This window comes from Trichosurus vulpecula, chromosome 2 (genome assembly GCF_011100635.1).
Source record: "Trichosurus vulpecula isolate mTriVul1 chromosome 2, mTriVul1.pri, whole genome shotgun sequence".
In the NCBI taxonomy this organism is placed as follows: Eukaryota; Metazoa; Chordata; class Mammalia; order Diprotodontia; family Phalangeridae; genus Trichosurus; species Trichosurus vulpecula.
In genome coordinates this window covers 460,278,192-460,299,805 of record NC_050574.1, presented here as the reverse complement: position 1 = coordinate 460,299,805, position 21,614 = coordinate 460,278,192, and the positions used below count along the sequence as shown (strand labels likewise).

Genomic DNA, 21,614 nt, shown 5'->3' with positions numbered 1-21,614 from the left:
CACACACACACTGTGATAAATTTTATATATTAACTGTAACTTGGGAAATTAACGAAACTTACGAGTCTTGGACAATAGTTGGAATATTCTCTCATTTGGTGTTCCACTCTCAGAATATCTTCATCCTTTGGTGAATACTTCTCACTGGATAGAATCACATGCATTGAGGTGATCCTACATCCCATCAGTGACGATCTGGTTCTATTTAAGGAGTACTTAATTTTGAAAGTTTGAAAGTCAATCGATGTAATCTCACATCACAACTACACAAAATGGTCAAAAATTTTCTTTGTTAAAACATGCTTTCTCTAAGGTGTTAGACAAAATGCCTCTCCCTAGAATAGGTTGGAAGCCAGCAGTTTCAGTCTATCAGCTTTGTCCTGTGTGGAAAACTGTGGGTATTTAACAGTAGATTGAGTATTTGCCCAAATCATTTCATTTGATAGACTTATCGATACGGTCAAACACAAGGGGGTTGAAAACCACGGTAATTCCTTTGTAAATGTTCTTGTGTTTGTCGGTTTCAGTTAAGAGTGGAAGAGTTGCCTGGACGCCAGGGAATACTGAAACAATTAAATGAAACAGGAGGTGCAGTTCTTACAAGTGAGCCCATAAACCCAGAAGAACTAGATAAACTGGAAAGTAAACGCAAAGAGGCAAACCTTCGATGGATAAAGGTCAGACATGTTGGCAACAGCCTCTTATCTCATGTGCAGTATGATACAAGTGTCTATTTCTTTATGTCCTGAGTTTGTGTTCTGGCTCAGCTGCATGATTTGTCCCAATTGGAATTTGGGGTGATATTAGAAGAAAGTGTAAGTGCTGAAATATCCAGTGCTATTCTTCAACATAAATTATTTTCAGGAGTTGGCCTGAAAATTGCCTAAGTAATTAATTGGATGTTCAGTTGTGCATGGAAAGCCTTTAGAAGAGATGAAGGTGACCCATGCCAAAAGTAAAATAAAGCAAAATCCCTTATTCTCACCCAGAGGATTTACTAAATAAATGATGCATAAAATTTATGCAACTCCATATGCACTTACAAAAAAACCACCAAAGAAACCTATAACAAGTGTCCAAACTACCTTGGGAGCCCTCAACTTACAATATCTCTCATATTCCCTTCAGTTCTTTATTTGCTTATTTTTAATTTGGGGTTTTAAGAAAGGGAACATGGCTTCAAAAACTTTCATGTGCAATGCTTTTCTCAATCCTGGATGTTAGCTAAATATTTCAAATATATTTATTGTCATTTAAAATCCTTGCTAGGCAATATCTTTTCATCAAAACATAAATAATATTAAAATGATTTAAACTGGGATCATGACAAGGAGATTTTGCAGAAGTGAAATATTCAAGAGAGAGTGAATGTCAAAATAATGTTTTCCTTCTAAAATAGAAACAGCAATTCTTCATTGATTCATCAATCTCCAACCTAATTGAAAGGTGTGAAGGATGTTGCAGAGAAACATTTTTTTTGCTTAGGCAATTCGAAAAGAAATAATAAAGACTAAATTTAGAAATGTATCAAGTTATTTATTTCATTATTTTAAAACTGTAGTGCTGAAGTTTCTCTAACACATTGTGTAAATAATTTATTTAATAACTAAAACAGATGTCACTTTTATGGAAGTATAATAAAAATCTATGATATATGTATTAGTTTTATATAGCAAGAGTAAAGTAGCAATTTGAAAAATAAATATTTTGAAATAAAATATAATTTTAAAACTAAGGGAATTCATCAAAACAAGCAAATAAACATGAAATGGGGAAAATTTTACAGAAGAACCTTGGCTTTTTATGATGATAAAATAGATTTTAAAAATCGACAAATGAAAAAAGGGGTTTTTTAAGGAGTCATAAATCCGGAACAAGTCCATAGAATAGACCTGTTTTACAGAAGAGGAAACTGAAGGTCATAGAGTTAAGTGACTTGCCTAAGGTCATACAGTTAATACATGACAGAAGTGGAATTTGACTCCAAGTCTAGGTCTTTTAACCCTAAATCAAGATATTTCCCCTTTATTATGTCCCTTTTCAGTTCTACTTAAAAAAAAATTCTGTCACATTTTATACAATTTCCCTTCTTTCCTTCTTCTTTTAAAAACTATCATTATTATGCATAGTGCTTGCATATAATAAATGCTTAATAAGTTCTTGTTGACTGATTGACAGCATGTGCCTAGTGTCAATAAGTATATTATATATGTATGTAAACATACATACATACACACATATGCATGCACAAATACAAGGTTCTGTTTCTGCTGATTTCCATATTCCTTTATCTGCTCCACAGTCACCATTTTATAGCACCATCACAATAAGTATGATTCATTGAGCCACCTCCAATTTTTTAGCCTATAGGTTGTTTCCATTTTTTATTATTATAAATACTGTGCCTATGGATATTTTATGCATTTAATTTAAGGGAATATAAATACCAATTTAACTACCTCACCTACCTAGTTCATCTTCTTTGCATACTTGATTTATGACTCCATTTTCCTTACCTGTAAAATGAGGGGATTGGATCCGTAGATTTCTAAGGCTCCTTCTAGTTCCAACATTCAATGATTTTTGTGATTCTGAAACCTAAGATATAAATGAAAATTGACAGAGTTCATTATTAAGCCATCATCTGTGCCTGCTGCTTTCAGCTCCCAGTCTCTCATTATTTCTGGTTTTCATGCCTTTGCTAGGCATTAACTCCTGGTCAGGCCAGGTTTAAGATCGATTGAAGAAAAAGGGATCAGTCCAGTACATAACTTGTTATTCCTAATAGTTAGAGATGCCCTTAAGTGGAATGACTGTACAGGAAGTAATGGAATTACTGGAGAGTTTCAGATGGAGTTTGGATGACTACTCATCACAGATGTTTAAGGGAATTGCTTTTCTGGTGCCATTTGGGCTGGATGGCCTTTGAGTTCCCTGGTGACACTGAGAGCACCAAAATAACTAGACTTTTCCCTCCTTCATTGAGTGAACTCCCTTCTCTCCCACTCCCCAACCAAAATATGGAGATATGATTATTAATATCTTTGTTACAGGCTAGGAATATTCTACCAGGAAAATTTGAAATATCATTGTATAATGTTTAACTGGAAAATGAATTTCCATAGTAAACTACTGATTCCTCTATTACATTCATCACTTAGTTTCCATATTAAAACTTTTATATAGACTTTTAAAAAATAAAAAATACTTTAAATATCCTGAATTACAGAGGTCAAAGATACTGTCAATATGGTATCTTTTTAATACAGTATTTATTCAAAGACTCTTGTCCATTTGCTTCTGGTCAATTAATAATGATTTAACAATGAGTAAAAATGTAACAACTCATTGGGAAAAAAGGAAAGAAATCCCCTATTACTCTTGGGCTTAAAGGTAGCATATTTAAAATAATTTCTTTTCAAATCTTTTCATAGGCATAGAATTTATTGCCCAATAGAGATGAATATAAGCATAGAAGAGAAATCAAATACATAAGGGAGACTTCTAATATAAAACAAACTTTTGCCTTTTATTTCTGCATTGCTCTTGCTTTGAGGCATCTAAATTTCATAGTGTTGACCTTGTGAATGGAGGAGTTCTCCTTCCTTACTAACCATAACAGTAATGAAATGACATGTTCTAGTATATTACTACCTTAAACTGAACTTGAAAGAGGACAAAGATTAAATACCATGTTGAAAAACACAGATTGTAAATTCTAACCTACTTTCATTTATTGCCATCTTCTGAAAAGCCAATATTTTGTGCAAAAATGAAAATGATGGGATTTTCATTAAAGGTCATGCTAATACAGAGGATAAAATTCTGTCATAATCTTTATACCCATGCATCAGGATGTTTGAGTTTATTTTAATAATTAAACATCTGCTTCTATATCCAGGTAAGCTGCCCTCCCAGTGTTTCAAAGCATAGAAAAGAGACCCTGAACACTGGGATGGGTGATATGTTCGTTTTTTGTCATATACCACCTGCCAGGACACATAACAGATCAGTAATGGGTTTCTTACCTTTTATTGTGTAGTAAATGGATTGATAGATTATGCCTAGGGCCAGCGAACCGTGGAATCAGAGGTTTGGGGGAAGGAGTTTATCACTCTTTAATGTTATTCTTGTCTGGTATCAGCCAAGAGGGATGAGGTAGATTATCAGAGAGTAAACTGTATGCCAGAATCACCATTCCCCTCATTTATCCACCTTAGGCTTTAAGACAAGGCTACAGTATGGATTATGAAGGTGGCGATCAGCGCCTGATGGAGACATTTTGTTTTGTTCTCTTTTAATTGGTCTGTTGGTATGAGAACTAATTATAAAACATCGAAAAGATGATTCCCTTGTTTGTTAGAGCAAATCATCTTGTTCTGGTGCAGAAATAAAAGAATTTGAGTGGTATGACATGTTTAATTTGGGAACATTTTCAGTATCAACTAAGAAAAGTATAGCTTATCTTTGGCTTGACTGACCAAGTATTGAGAAAGCTGAACAGGGCTAGGAAAAGTACTGGAAACCAAAGCCATGGCAAAGTTATGGTTTAGGCACCAAGGTGATCTTGATCGCTTTGTCTGACACATTTGGGTTATTTGTAACTGATCGAATTACCTGAAGATTAATCTTGGTACACACACATGCACACACACACACACACACATTTTCTCTCTCCACAGAGAAACATATATGTGTGTACATATATACATACATACATACATGTATACATATATTAGTATATATACATACTATACATACATGCTATACATACACACTATACATATAGACATACGTACTATACATATATGTGTATATATATAATCTTAAAAACAAATTTCTTACAAAAGTAATACATTAAGTAATCTCTTGATTCAGATTTTATTTATTAGGGAAGTAGTCTTTGGAGATACTTAGCCTCTGCAAGGCCAAGCTCTTCTCCCAATTGGTGAGTTCCTCCTAGAACCTCTATTTTGTGGAAATATCTAGGCTAAGCTTCCTTCCACTTCTAGCTCTGTCTCTGGCTCCTAAACCTTCAAACTATGCCCTTTATCCTGGAGTATCCCTCAGTGCCTATGGCCTCCTTATCCTGGAACATCCAAGCATCTCTGAGGTTTTTCTCAACCTGAAACATCCCTTTGCTTGGCCTATCCTCTTCTTCAATTGGTGAGTTGCTCCTGGAAATCCCATTTTGTGGAGGGACCTAAGCCAGCCTTCATTCCTCTTTGGGCTTTGTTCCTGGCTTCAGGACTCTCATACCACGACTCTGTGCTGGGGAGCTTTGCTTCACCCCATTATAGCTACCTTTTGTTATCTTCCCTCACTAAAAGGCAAGCTACTTGAGTTCAGGGACTCTTTGTTTTTGGTTGTATTTATAAACCCAGTATTTTGCACAGTGCCCTGCACATAGTGAGTCTTTATAACTGCTTATTTCCTTCCTTCTTTTCTTCCTAAGTATATCAATACTTAAAGTAATCCATGATCTCATGGATGTTGTCAGTCTTCCTTCCAGTAGTATAGATTACAACTCATTCATGTACCTTCCCTCCTATGTTTCCTTATCTACATCGCGGAATAAATCCCATAATGGATCCTCTCAGTATGCTGGAGGTCAACCTCTAGGTCTTTTAACATTAGACTCAGATTGTCTCTTTTTTAATCCCTCAATCACACCATGTGACTAGTCCACCTCCTTTTCCAACCATACGTTTATCTCCTGGGTGATATTGTATATCTTACGTACAATTCATTGTTGGAAATCTTCTATACCCCAGTCACGTTCATCATATCTCTCTCCATTCTCCTTTCAATCATGTGCAACTTTGAGTCTTTGGTGACTATAATGCTCCATGATTCTTAGCCACAAAAAAATCTATAATAAAAGATATCTATATCTATTTCTATACCTATATATCCATCTCGTTACATGGATATATCAATATCTAGACAGATCTATATCTCTATATGAACATACATACATACATGCATATATACATATACACATACATATGATATATGACTGAATGACACTGGAATGGTACCATCTAGCAGTGTCTGATAGTACTCAGCCATCAGGCTGTCAATTAGTGTCTGATAGTACTCAGCCATCAGGCTGTCAATTAAGTACTCAGCCTATGTGTCATTCACACCACCTAACACTGGAGGAGGTTCTTGAGTAGCAGCCAAGCTTTCTCTGGCTTTGAGACAGCTGACTCTCTCTTGCTAGCTCCATCACTTTATAGATAGGGGCGTTTCTTTACTCTTTGTACAGGATGAGGCATCAGTCTGAATAACCCAATCAAATTTTGAGTCATAGCTGCCCCCATCTTACTAGGGAAAATCTTCCCCTGATCCCTTAAAGCTGCTATGTGCTTTACTGATTCACCTCCAGTACTAGGACATATTCTAATTGCCTTTATGTTTTTGGTCCAGACCTATTATTTTATTTGTATATGGTGGATCCCAGATGAGGCAACCCTCACTACTAATTCGTATCTGTATCTGCTCTGTAGATTTGAACCCAGATTTTCTTGAATCTTGAAACCATTTTTCTATATATGCTGCATTGTACCTCATTATTATTGTTGCTATAAAATAAAAGAAGGATCAAATTTTATTGTTTAAAGTGCTAGAACACTACAGGCCCTAGAAAGTTTCTCCAGCTATTAGAAAACAGACAGTCTTCACCCACTTGTCTTTCCCCCCTCTGTGTGGAAAGGTAAGCAGATGTTCAAGTTTGAAGATTTTGTATTAAATCCATGAACATTGCAGAACCTCCTAAATGCAAACTATTATTAACTAAACAATCCCATTAAATTAGTTATCTTCCTATTGTTTCTATAACTGGCTCTATTATGTGGGAAGAATCGGTGCTCTTAAAGACTCATTTTCAGTTTTTTATACATTTTGTGTAACAAATAACAAGCATTTTGAGTTACTATGCACTGGAACTACAAATAAAATGCAACAGTTCCTGCCTTCAAGATGCTTAAATCCTAATTAGTAATATATGGCAGTTTCAGAGTATTTCCCAGGATATTATGATTTTTTCCCCTTCTCATCATGATATGAGCATTAAATTAAGAACCACAAATGCTTATCCTCTCCCTGGCCTCACTAACTAATGTTTCATGACCTTAAGAAAAACTTACTATTCTGTGCTTCACTATAAACTACATAAAATGGGAAAATAATAAAGTAAATAAATAATAATAATAATAATTCATGTGCTACACTGTCTATCTCACAAGATTGTTGGGAGGATCAGAAGAAATACTGTATAAGAAAGCACTACAACGTGCAAAGTACTGTTGTTAGCTCCTTGATGGATTTTCTTTCACAACACACCCATTAACTGGGTGAGTGAGCCCTTTGTCCTAGTACTTCTGCTTTCTTTCTATACTTTGCCACTTACTTGTATTAATATTTCTCATGAATTCAATGATTGTTTCTATGCAGATTATACTTAGAAAGATTGATGTGTGTGTATGCATATATACATAGAACCTCAAAGAAAAAGCAGTTACTGAATTATAGCAATGAAGGCCTAGAAGTTTCAGTGACTCCCCCACCTGTTCAGTTCATCAGGGGTTGTGAAAGAAGATATAACCATTATTGATAATGATGATAAAGTACGGGGCTAGGTTTCACAGAGTTTCAAAATATGGAAGGAAAAAGAGGAGGTCTAATATGAAAGAAATTTGTTAGTTGCAGAGTGGGAATTCCAGAAGGCATAGTGGAAAGTGTGGAGAGATCTGTAGTAGGGTACTGATAAAGGGTTGAAAGTTCTGAAGCCGCTACTGCTGCTGTTGCCATCTCTAAGGCCCAGAACTGGTGTTGCTGCCATGTGTGCTATAGACCAGCACCTACCCCTGTGTCACAGACCTTGGGCTAGAAAAATGTCTCACCCCAAACTTTTTGGCTCAGCTGCTCCAGAATTTGGTTTGAGGCGTTATTATAAAGTTGTTTAGAGGGGAATGTTGGGAGAGGTCAGCTGCTTCCTCTACTCTGCCATCTTGTTTGCTCCACCAGAGGTCCAATCACCTATCCAGTGACTTTTCTCGGCACTCAGAATCAAAATTTACCTCCATTTCCATGGTGTTGAGATGCTTCTGGCTACTTTCAGAACAAATATACAGAGGGAAGGGAAGGAAAAGTGCAGAAGGGGACACAAATAGCAAATGTCAACACTACCTTGTCAAGTTATATTATATATGTATATATACATTTATATATAGAGAGAGAGATCTAGACAGATAAATATGTACACACATACATAAATACACATATACATATATACACACACATGTAGATATAAAGGGGTATGTATCTGTGTGTGTATTTTTTAAAAAATACTGTTCTAGGCAGGGGTTTATAGTTTCCTATACAATTCTCTTTCCTGTTCTTTATATATTTTGCTCTTATTGGTGATTGTTGAATTCATAACCAAATTAAAAAAAAACTGCTTCCTACTTCTCCCCTATTCTCATTAGTTCTCTTGGATAGTATAATTTCTCAATCTTAGAGCTGCAATTTTAGCATAAAACTAGCCTGAGTTTTTACTTGCTGACTAAACATATGAAGACACTAAACCTCTTCTAAGCAGTTTAGAATATCTTCTGTATAAAACAGAACACAAATTTGTAAATAAATGCAAAAGCTCAGATGGCATTGTCTTTATTATCAGCTGTTGAACATGTTGCTGAAGGAAATCACAGAGGGATGAGCACTGGCCCAGGAGCCAGGAAACCTGAGATCTGGCTTCTGCTCAGTCGGGTAACCTTGGGCAAGTCACCAAGTCTCTGTGTGTATGTATATGTGGGGAAAGGATGAGAAGACCTACTACCTTGCAAGGCTTCATGGACAAATGTAGGAGATCACAAGAAGGCAGGAATTTTATTTTTATTCTTCAGGAATGTATAGAATGTATGCCAATACATTATAAGCTCCTTCAGGGCAGGGACACTGTCTTGTTTTGTTTTGTTTTTGTATCTCTAGCTCCTAGTATAACTTGTATGTGGCTAATAGCTAACATTTTATATTTTGCATTAAAGTTTGCAAAGCACTTTACATATATTAACTTATTTGATCCTCAAAATAATTTTGGGAGGGATAGAGATCATTATTAATCCAAGTTTTACAAATGAGGAAACTGAGGGTGGCAGAATTTAAAAGACTTGCTCAGGGTCACACAACTGTTATGGTTCAGAGGCAGGATTCAGACTCAGGTCTTTCAGGCTCCTAGGCCAGCACTCCATCCATGGTAGGTGGTTAATAAATATTTGTTGAATTTTGATTTGAAGAAAAGAGGAAAGCAGGCTTTCCCCCCAAGTTACAACAGGACAACAAAGAACATCCTCATACCAATTGGATTAATTAGTTAAAGCATTTATTAATTTAATTAATTAATTAAAATTAATTAAAATTAATTTAATAATTATTAATTATTGTGTGCTCTTAGCATTTTGCTAAGTTTTGGGAATACAAATACAGAATGAAAGCTAGCCCCTGTCTCAAGAAGTGGTATATTCTAAAGTGGGAAGACAGCAGATAAACGGGAGCTTAAAAGGAGGGGAGAGAGAGAAGATACCCTCAGGAGAGCAAAGGTGGAAAAGTATGGAAGGCCAGGAGCTGAGCCAAGTTTGAAGTCTGCATGATCAATCTTCCTGCTTCCTCAAATGAAAATTCTGAAATTCAGGCTCAGGAGCTCATCAAGAAGCAGGCCACAAGCGTAGAAGCATCTCTGTTCTAAGTTTTAAAAATATACTTTAAATGCGACACGAGTTCTAGGCTATCTCACCACCTACACACCAAGCCTGAGTCTTAAGCTTTCACATCCTAATTGGCCTGAATCTATGCCTAGGTTCCTGGAGAAGTCAGTCCACTCATTTTTGGAACTCCTACCCTCCGGCCCAACCCAGTTGATTTGTGCATTATTCTCTGCCCACTTAGCCTGCTATGATGCTAGACTGCAGACCGTGTTTTGGCCTCTTATCCCATCTAGCTCTCCAGCCACCATCTCACCATCTGACTGTGGTCAGTGTACTCCTCTCTCTCTTGTTTTCTACCTTCTCAGTGCAAAATCACCTCAGTATTTGTTATCTTCCTCAATTAGAATGAAAGCTCCTTGAGGACAAGCCTGTGGAATTTAGCCACTACTAATAAGTTAATTCCAGTGAACCCATGCACTCCCAAACCCCCTGTTCTTAATTGTATGTGCTAGCCCTCTATAAGAGCTGCCACAGTATATGTCAGCTGGAGCATAGGAAAGGGCAGTCTCATGAGCTTTGATCCCCTTTTAGAAATCTACATCTAGGGGCAGCTAGGTGGTGCAGTGAGTAGAGCCGTGGAGTCAGGAGGACCTGGGTTCAAATGTGGCCTCAGACACTTGATACACTTATTAGCTGTGTGACCTTGGGCAAGTCACTTAACCCCAATTGTCCTGCCTTCCCCCCTCCAAAAAAAAAAGAAATCTACATCTACCCGGATTGTAAACTCATTTCTGAGATAACACTAGCCCATCCCCATTTAGAAATCTGCAGCTATTAGGATTGTCTTACTACCAAAGTTGTCTTTAAAAACAGCAAGGTTTTTGAACTCATCCTCTGGCTGTATTCAATGCACTTTAACCTTGGATTCTACAATAACTTCCTTTAAATTTTCTTCCTGGCTTTGCTGCATTATTGAGAACGAAGCCAGAAAAAAAGGATTTTCTTTTAACACAAATACTGTCTTATTTTTCGTGTGTGCATCCCTAGTTTTTAGCACAGTGCGTGGCACATATTAAACCATTAAAGTTATTTTTCATTCATTTAAATTCATCATGACATTATCCTGTTGTTGTCCTCCATAATGCCCATGTGGTTCAGCAAGAGTTATAATAGTTTAACAAAGTCATGACTGTTGTGACAATTGACAGACCTTCCCTGCCTCCACTGCTTTCAGCAGTTAGCAGAGGTAGTAGCTTCAGAGAGTGTCTGCAACTCTTCCAGGTGAATTGTATTAGCTATCTTTCTAATCCCTTTTATACTGAATTCTGGTTCCTCTAAGTGATAAAGGATGGTCAAGTTTTCCCAGGACTATCTATTATTATTACAAAGAAAGTCAGCTAGTGACTTTTTTTTAAAAAGGGAGGTTGTTTTTCTCTTCTGTCCAAGCCTAATTTTTAGCCAATAAAAATAAATGTGGTCCCAAATAAAATGGCTTATAATATTCTTTATTAATCACTGATATGAAACATTTGCCTCAATCTTTGTTTATATGCTTAATTAATCACTATTAAATCTCTGAAAATTAATATTCAGCCCAATGATGCCAGTCAGTCAACTACTAGTCAAATGCCTAGTATGTGCCAGGCACTGTGGTAAGGACTGAGGATACAAAGAAAGGCAAAAAACATTCCATTCTCAAGAAGCCCACAATTTAATGGGAGAGATGTTGCATAAACAACTATATTGGAGAGAAAAGATAAATGTAAGCTAAATTAGGAGTAGTCTCAGAAGAAGGCCCTAAGACCAAGGAGGACTGGGAAAAGCTTCTTGCAGAAAGTGGGATTTTAGTGAGGACTCAAAGGAAGCCAGAGAAACCGGCAGGTGGAAATGAGGAGGTGGAGTGTTCCAGGTATGGGTCAGCCCAGGAAAAATTCCTAGAGTTGGAAGGAGTGTCATGTTCAAGGACTAGCCAAGAAACCGCTAGGCCGATCCTCCAAAGAGATCAAAGAAAGAAGTACCCAATATGCACAAAAATATAGTAGCTTTTTTATAGTAGCAAAAACCAAGAAACTAATAAAATACCTACCCATCTGTTGGGGAATGGCTTAACAAAATATGGTATATCCCTATAAAGTGATAATATTGTTCCATAAGAAATGACAAACGGGATGGTTTCAGAAAAACCTGGGAAAATTTGTATGAACTGATTCAGGATGAAGTAAACAGAACCAGGAGAACAATTTATACTATAATATGAACATTATCAGGGCAAATACCTTTGAAAGATTTGAGAGTCCTCATCAGTTTAGTGATGATACCTACCTCCTGACAGAAAGACAATAAATTCCAGATTAGGATAAGACAAATGCTTTTTGAACTGGCCAATATGGCCATTTGCGTTGTTCAATTGTGTGTTGGGTTTTAAGTTTGTTTTTGTTTTTTTTTTTTTTAATGGAGCTGACAGGAAGTCGGAGGGAGAGAAAATAAATGCTGCTAATTGAAAAAAGGAAAAGAAAATTATTCCTCAAATTAGCAGCTATAGACCTGTTACTCAAATTATATTTGTATGCCTCTGCCACCATATACATCTGAATACAGGGGAAAGCCCATTATGATAAAGTCCAAATTATTTGTTAAAATGAATATATTAGCAGAAATTACACACCAAATTTTCTGGACTTGGATATGAAATAGATTACCCTTACATCTCTTTTCTTCTCAGTATTTGTATCTTTTTATGTGTTGCTTTCTTTGGATGGGCAGCTAGGAAGGCTAGGAGAATTTTGTTTGAATGATTAGGTGTCTCAGGTAGTAGAAAGGGATGAGGGTAGTTGAAGGGTAATTGCTACTTTGTGACAGGGTAATAAAAAAGTATAAATAGCTTGGCTTATTAAACTTAGCTGTATTCTCCTGCCTTTGGATATAAACAGGAAAAAAGGAAAGAAAAGAATCAGATTCTTTATTATAGAATGTCACCATTTCAATTGACAGGTGCCAGAGAAGGCTTTGGAATTATTCCACAGATTTTGCTATAAGTGAATTTACTGCATAGTTTCCATAGGCTATGAACTAGGATGGGGACTTTGTCATATATTTCTCTTTAATTTTTGTTTCGGCAATATGTGTTTATGCTTATATTTTGTGCTTTTATAGATTTTTTAACCTAAAATAAAAACCTGCAAGCCTGACTGGTTTCTTCTGGGGCCCAAAATACCCGTATCTTTTCAGGTAGTATAGATGGAGAAAGGGATTATGTGTCTAGTATCTGGATAAAACTTTCACACCCAAACGTCCTGGTAAATCCCTATCTGGGGCTCTTGTTTAAAGCTTGTAGCGATATTCTGTTTTGTGGCCCTTTGGCACGGCACTTGCAGCCAGATCCAGCTGTCTGCTTTGTTTTTCTTCATTTGGCAGAGCAAGTTCAACAGGTAATGCTAAGCTATCCCGACCTTCCATTAGTTTCCACCTGAAACATGTAGCCATTTTTGGTAAAGAACTATGATTCAAAATTGCATGTTTAAAGGGCTCATTCTTTCAGAAAATATGGCAAATCTGTCACAATGGTACACTAGATATCTACAAGGGTATGTTTACTATCATGGGAAGCTCCGTAGTGCAGTGGATAGAGTGCCCGGTCTTGAGTCAGAAAGAACTGAGTTCAAATCCAGCCTCAGACACTTACTAGCTGGGTGACCCTGGGCAAGTCACTCAACCCTGTTTGCCTCAGTTTCCTCATCTGTAAAATGAGCTGGAGAAGGAAATGGCAAACCACTCCAGTATCTCTGTCAAGAAAACCCCAAATGGGGTCACAAAGAGTCAGACACGACTGAAAGTACTACACAATAACAAATATTTGCTATTCTTACTGAGTTAGTGTTCAGACATTGCCTGTGGGCAGGGAAATGCTCCAAAACCTAATTGTTAATTTGGGGAATTGTCCTCAAGAAACACTGATGTAGAAAACTCCTTGTGGTGGTGGGAGTTTGTGCATGGATGTTCCAGGTTGGGAGGAGGCTGGGCTGTTCAGTTGGAGTTTAGATTTGGAAAGAAGGGAGCACAGAGGTAAGCTCTACAATGGTAGATGGGGGAAATGAGAGACTAAGAAAAAGTCCTGCAAGCTTCATTTTGTGGTAGGAGGTCTGTGCACCCTGGGCTTTAAATGGCCCTAGACGCTACTCATGAGGAAGAAGGCTGGCTGGAGCAGGCAAGCTGCCGGCTGGCATCTCTCCTTGAGATGAGCAAAGGGGACAGTGCAGGTTCAAATCGCTCCTCCCCTTCCTCTTGCCTGAAGCTGATGGCATTTTGGACATAATTACTTTTTTTCCTTTAAGTTACTTCTAGGTCTTGATTTGTTTCCTATGGAGCTATGCTTAATTATAATTTCTCTGGGATGATAGATGGTTATTAATTGCATATGGGGGGTTACAATGGAATGAACCAGTGAAAAGCTTTTGGAATAGAGATAAAGAAACAGAAATGATGGCCCTTCTGTGTCTGATTACGTATGACAGGGTGGTTCTGAGCCCAATGAAGAAGAACCTCATAGTTTTGATCATTCTAGCCTCCAGTTTCCCCACCCCTCAATGCTTTGCGAGGCCATCCATCACCCATGTACTGACCTCACTTCCTTCCCTTCTAACTCTTGACCCTAGAATAAACAAATCTGTGTGTGTGTATGTGTGTGTACATACATACATACATATATAGAGAGAGCCATACACACATGCATATATATGTATGTATATATATATATGTGTGTGTGTGTATATATATATATACATATATATATATATATATATATATATATATATATATATATATATATATGCTTTCTCCCTACTTTCTACCTCATAATTTATATTATTCTTCATTCCCTCCTCTTTTACTATAGTCTCTGAAGGTGACATTTCTCTTGGTCACAGTCATTCTACTTGGCTCCTTGAATCCTATCCAATCCCACTTCCTCTATCAGTTTGCCCCTTCTGTTTTTCCCTTCCCTTCTTTCTTATCTTCAGTCTTTCAGTCTTTCCTTACCTCTAACTTACTTCCTGCTGATGAGAAATATGCCCAGATCCCCTTGATTATTCAAAAATGAAGATTCACTTAACCCTACCATCTCCTCAAGTTTTTGGCTGGTATCTCACTTCTCTTTCTTTGACAATTTTTTCCTAAGAAAAGCCTTCTGTATGCTGCTATATACCAAAGAAATTTTAAAAAAAAGATGAAAAACATCTATGTGTAAAATATACACATACACTATATACCCACATATACATATACACATACGCACACGTAAATGTATACACACACATGTATATATGTGTGTATCTGTGTATATATGTGTATATATACATACATATACACATATATGTATACATATATATGTGTATATATGTGTGTGTGTGTGTATAGTACATCAGGTCTTTAATGTTGGCAAAGAACTGGAAACTAATGGAGGGTGCCTGTGAATTGGGCAATGACTGAACAAAATATGGTATGTATGTGCAATGGACAACTATTTTGCTGTAATGAATGACAAAAGGACTGGTTTCAGAATTTTCAGAGGAAACAAGTAGAACTAGGAAAAAAATTTATAAAATGAAATTTTATTTTATTTTTAATTTATTGATGATTGTACATGAAACAGCAAATCTACTGCTCACAACTCACTATTCCCTTCAAATACACAACAAAATTATCATGTACATTTCTTTTTTCCCTTCCTTGCTCCCCCACCCTAGAGATGACTACCATTAAATACAACTTGTTCTGCCATTCCCCAACTGATGGACATCCCTGAAATTTCCAGTTCTTTACCACCACAAAGAGAACTTCTATAAACATTTTTGAACATATAGGTTCTTTTCTTTTTTTTCCCCTAATAATCTTTGGAAATAGATCAAGTACTAGTATTATAAAACAACTTTAATAGACAAATATTCTGGTCAGTACAAGACCACTATGATTCTTGGAGATTGGTGATAAAGAATACTGCCCTTCTTCTTGACAGGTAATGAACTCAATATGCAGAAAGAAGCCTACATTTTTGGACATGGTCAATATAGCTATTTGTTTTACTTGACTATGAATATTTTTACACAGTATTTTTTTGCCTTTTTTCTTTTTTAATATAATGGGATGAGGATGGAAGGAGGTGAGGAGAGAAAAGTGGACATCACTGTTTTTAAAAAAGCAAATAAGTGTGACAGAAAAAAATATTGGTTTACAATGTAAAAAAGTCCCTCTATAATGGTTGACTCCAGTTTCTTCCTATTCACTTTGCCTTTCCAATCTGTCTTCTAACTTCATCACTTATTCAAAGTACTATCTCCAAGATCATGACCCATCTCTTAATCACTAAATCCTAAGGTCTTTAATCAGTTCTCACCCATTTTGAACTCTTTTAAAACATTTGATACTATTGACTAATACACCTTTTGCATAGTCTTTATTCTAAGAGTAGTCATAAAATTGCTCTTTGGTTCTCTTCCTACATCTCTTACTATTCCTTTCCAATCTCCTTTGCTGGGACATTAAATATACTCGCTTATACCCAAAGTGGTCCCAAGGGTCTCTCCTGGACCCTCTTTTTTCTTCTTTCTATATCGTCTTTCTTGGTGAGCTCCTCATTTCAGGTCTCATGGATTCAATTAACATCTGAATGTAGATCAGTTCCCAGATCTATATATCTAACCTTATTATCTTAATTTCCAAGGTCACATTACCAACTGCTTGTTTAATATCTTAATTGGATTGCATTTCAAGTTCATCATCTCCAAAGCAAGACTCATTATCTTCTCTTCTAAAACCATTCTTCTTGGAAATTTCTCTTTTATTGTCATGGATGCCACCATCCTGCTAATCCAGTTGCTGCTGCAGATTCATCAACACAGCCAACACATCCTCCATATCCAATCAGTTCCCAAGATTCATTTCTACTCCATTATCTAACACCGTATACCAAAATAAAGTCAAAATGGGTCCATGATTTAGGTATAAAGGCTAATACTATAAGCAATTTGGGACAGCAAGGAATAGTTTACCTGTCAGACTTATGGAGAAGGGAAGAATTTATGACCAAACAAGAGACAGGGAGCAATATGAAATGCAAAATGGATAATTTTGATTATGTCAAATTGAAAATTTTTTGTACAAACAAAGCCAATGCAGCAAAGATTAGGAGGGAGGCAGAAAATTGGGAAAGAATTTTTACAACCAGTGTCTCTGATAAAGGCGTCATCTCTAAAATATACAGGGAACTGAGTCAAATTCATAGGAATACAAGTCATTCCCCAGTTGATAAATTGTCAAAGGATATGAACAGGCAGTTTTCAGAGGAAGAAATTAAAGATATCTATAGTCATATGAAAAAATGCTCTAAATCACTATTGATTAGAAAAATGCACATCAAAACTACTCTTAGGTACCACATCTCTCCTGTCAGATTGGCTAACATGACAAAATGGGAAAATGATAAATCCTGGAGAAGATGTGGGAAAATAGGAACACTGTTACATTGTTGGCAGTGTTATGAACTGATCCAGCCATTCTGGAGAGCAATTTGGAACTATGCTCAAAGGGCTATAAAAATGTGCATACCCTTTGACCCAGCAATACCACTTCTAGGGCTATATTCCAAAGAGATCACACAAGTGGGAAAGGAACCCATATGTACAAAAATATTTATAGCAGCTCTTCTTGTGGTGGCAAAGAATTGGAAATCAAGGGGATGCCCATCAATTGAGGAATGACTAAACAAGTTGTGGTATATGAATATAATGGAGTATTATTGTGGTATTAGAAATTATGAGCAAGCCGACTTCATAACCTGGAAAGACTTACATGATCTGATGCTGAGTAAGAGGAAAAGAACCAGGAGAACATTATACATGATTACAGACACATGGTATCTGTGATGACTAACTTTGGTAGACTTAGCTCTTATCAGCAATACAAGGTTCAAAGACAGCACCAAAAGACTCATAATGGAAAAAGTTACGCACATCCAGAGAAAGAATTACAGAGTCTGAATGCAGATGGAGGCAAACTATTTGCTCTCTTTTTTTCCCTTTCTCTTTTGGTTTTGTTTCTTCTTTCTCATGATTCATTCCATTGGTTATAATTGTTCTTTTCAACTTGACTATTGTGTAAATAAGTTTAACGTGAAAGTATATGTAGAACCTATATTGATTTACATGCTGTCTTGGGGGGTTGGGGGAGGAGAGTTCGGGGGAGGAAATCTAGAACTCAAAAACTTGTGAAACTGAGTGCTGTAAACTAAAAATAATTTTTTAAAGCCAAAAAAAAACCCACAAAGATTAACAGAAAAAATTCACTTCTATTCCCACAACTCTTAAATATGTAACTTTTCTCCCACTTATACTGCCACCATCTTCATTCAAGTCCTCATCGTCTCCTGTCCTCCTAATTGATGTCTCACCTTGCACTTTCTTCTTCTCTAATCCACCTCCCAGCTGTCAGATAAGTCTTTCTAAAAGACGAGTCTGATCATGTGTCTCTCCTTCTCAAGAACTTTGAAAGTCTCCCTGCTTCTTCTAGGATAAAATACAAACTTCTCAGTTTGACCTTCAAAAACTCTTGCTATCTGACTTCAGCCTACCTGCCTAGTTTATTACACAGTATTCCCACTTTACCTTCTATCCAAACTGGCTTGCTTGCTTGTCCTCAAATTTTTTAGCATTGCATTTTTGGCCTCCATCTTTGGCAGAAGCTATAAATGCTTTGAAGTAATAAGGTCCTGTGCCACAATGGTTGCGGTGCCAGAGGAGAGAAGGAGGTATATGCAATGGATGTTATGAAGGTAGAAATGATGGGGCTTGACAACTGTTTGGATTTGGAGTATGAGAGAGAATGAGGAATTGAGAATGACACCTATTTTCTAAGCCTCGATGATTGGTAGGATGGTAATACACTCCATAGTAAAAATAAGAAAGTTCAGAAGAGGGGACAGCTTGAGATGAAAGACAGAAAGTCCAGTTTTGGCCAAATTGAATTTAAGATGTCAGGAAGATACAAGTTTAAGTTTTGCCTTAGACATATATTGACCATGTGACTTTGGGAAAGCCACATGACCTTTCAATGCTTCTAGACATCTTCTTGAGACAAAGATTGAAGAACAATTGCCACCAAAATTCCAGAACAATTGCCAATGTACGTTGGTAGTAGGAGTCTCCTCACCATGATTTTTCTTACCAGAAGAACCACGAGTCTGTGCCATTCCCCCTCCAAAAATAAATTCCTGGAACTTGAGCAATCAATAAATATTTGTTGAAAACTTATTATTCAGAAAGCTTTGGGAGACTCCCTTGAGCATTATCAAAATCATAATTAGAAATAAATGCTGTCTGTGTCTTTCTGAATACTCAGATTAAAATTGTACCATGAGGGGATGAACGTGGGACTGAGCACAAATGTGGTATTATAGATGGTCCAGGGTCTGGGTCTGAGATTGGGAAAGGGCTTGGCCAAGGTTGAGGTCTTGAATGGGTCTTAGAGTGACTCAGATGTCAATGAAGCATTGCATAGCAATATTTTGCTTTTATTCTGCTAGGTTACACTTCCTGTTTAACTTTATCATAAGGGAATTTTATTCAATTGTATATGGAGAATTGTGAAAATATTTCTCAAGGAGGTCTTTAGGGAAGTCTAATATAAGGATTTTGTTAATATTTGGCTAATAATGGTTGATGAGAATAAAAATACTGAGGTAATTATCATCATGATTTGTGTTTAAAGACAACTGAAATGACATACGTCTTTTAGATTGTTCAGGCAAATCATAAAATATTTCGTCATTCGTGGCAAGATCAGAGTATCCTTTTGACATCTTTAAGGCAAAGGAAATTTCTCAATTATTATCACAGATAGAAATGTGCAGACTTGAAGTTGGAAGGAAAATGGAATCAGACCCAAATAACTTTCACAGAAAGCTCATCTCTCTGATGTAACGTGGAAATAGGAGAGACTTAGAAGCAACAAGGATATAAAACTTAAGCAGATACTGATATTTTTAGTTTCAGAAAGTCAGGTCCCTGTTAGGACCCTTTGACCCTGAGATACTACTGCTGGGCATGTACTCCAAGGAGATCAAAAATAGATGGAAAGTAGCCTGATATATCCAGGTATTTGTGGCAGTACTTTTTACGAAAGCAAAAAGAAAGGAAACAAAGTGAGTGCCTATTTATTGGGGAATAGCTAGATAAATTTTGGTATTTGACTGCACTGAAATATTATTGTTCTATGAAAATAATGAATATGAAGAATTCAGAGAGACTTGGGAACATTTAAGTAGAAAGAAAAGAACATGTATAATGATGCCAGGAAGATAAGGGGACTATCGATGACTAATGATAAGGCATATATCCTCCTTCATAGTAGAGACATATAGACAAAGTAATGTACTTTCAAACCAGATCAATAAGTTCATTTTTCCCCTTAACTAGACTTCTTTACTAGAATATTCTATAGGGAGAGGGACAAAGGTCTTGGGAAATGACAGGGATGTAAAAACTTTAAAGAAAACATAATTAAAATATTTTAAGATAAAAAATTAACCCCTAATTATTTTTAAATATTCTATAATTTTAAAAGTATTTAAAATATTTATCATGTTTCTACAAAAGAAAAACTTGAATGAAGAATGCCTTTTCGCCATGGCATATAGTTGAACCAAAAATTGAGTGAGGGGAAGAGGTAGACGGGATTGCATTTTGGAAACTGCAGTGTTTTCAGTGATTTTAAGTTACTCTTGGCAAAAGCACATATATTTTAACAAAAATGTCTTCCTGATGGTAATACTGATGTAACAAATGTTGGCCATCATAACTGTTGAAGAAGCGAAGTCAATATCCAACAGGTGGTGGAGACATGAGTGATGACAGTATGAAGACTGCAACATAGTTCCAATGAAGTATATACAAGAAGTGGTGTAAGTACGTTAATTAAATTAATAGCCAGAAAAGGATTTCCAGTCATGAAGTGAGAGTGAGAAATAACAGGTAGATACCTTGTGTGATACATTGCCACCTACGAAATATATCAAAGACAAGGGAAGACTTCTGTCTCTGTGAATAGGGATCTTTTGTGGGTCCATATAAGATATGAACATTACTCATGCAAGCTAAAAAATCATGTGTAATTTGCAATCTTTAACAATGGAAGGAATACCCACATTGATGAGAACACAGGCTTATGGGAATGTTGTTCTGTTTTTAAATTTTGTTAAAGGTTTTACATAGTTTTAGCAACATCTGTCTATTCATAGAATTTAAGCTACCCTTCAAAGAAAAGTGGGGATAAAGGAAGTAAGGGAAGTATTGATTCCTAAACTTTGTGCCAGTCTCACAACTAATATTGCAACATATTCCATTTCTGTCCTTCTATTCACTCTCAGCCTTACCATTTGCAATTGATTCTGATCCAATATTCTGGAGTCTTTTCTTACTTGTGCCCCACCTGCTGTATGACAACTGGAATGAGGCACCCACCCCAGGCCTCTCACCGCTCCCCTCTCTTTGTCTCTCCAAGGAAAGGAGGAAAGGTTCAGTCATCTGCCAGCTCTTACCCATACCTTTTGCTGTTGTTTGTCCTTCACTCTCAAAGAGGAACATGACATCAGGAAGGTGATGCCATGACTTGTGAGTGAATTGGATTTAAGTGATTCAGGGCTATGCAAAGTCACTAGCCTCACTTTCTCCTCCAGATTCACCTGGTTCCAGTGCCAATATATAGATCAGCACTACTGGAAATGGCCCCCACATACCTTTTCTAAAGAAACAGAGGTGCAGAAAGGTTTCAGGGTCACACAGGAGCAGAAGAAACAAGCCTGAACACAAATGTTTCTGGCTCTACATCTAGTGTTCTTTTCACTAAACCATGCTACTT

The 21,614-nt window shown here is 36.6% G+C and overlaps 1 protein-coding gene across 6 annotated transcripts in view; it reads left to right on the top strand.

The window, feature by feature from the left end:
* Nucleotides 1-21,614, top strand: part of DMD (dystrophin) — a 1,925,924-nt gene that overhangs the window by 1,023,347 nt on the left and 880,963 nt on the right. For all 6 annotated transcript variants that reach the window (XM_036747778.1, XM_036747779.1, XM_036747772.1 and 3 more), the window contains one exon: nt 528-677. In XM_036747778.1, the coding sequence (XP_036603673.1) occupies nt 528-677 (150 nt within the window). The remainder of the gene's footprint in view (nt 1-527; nt 678-21,614) is intronic.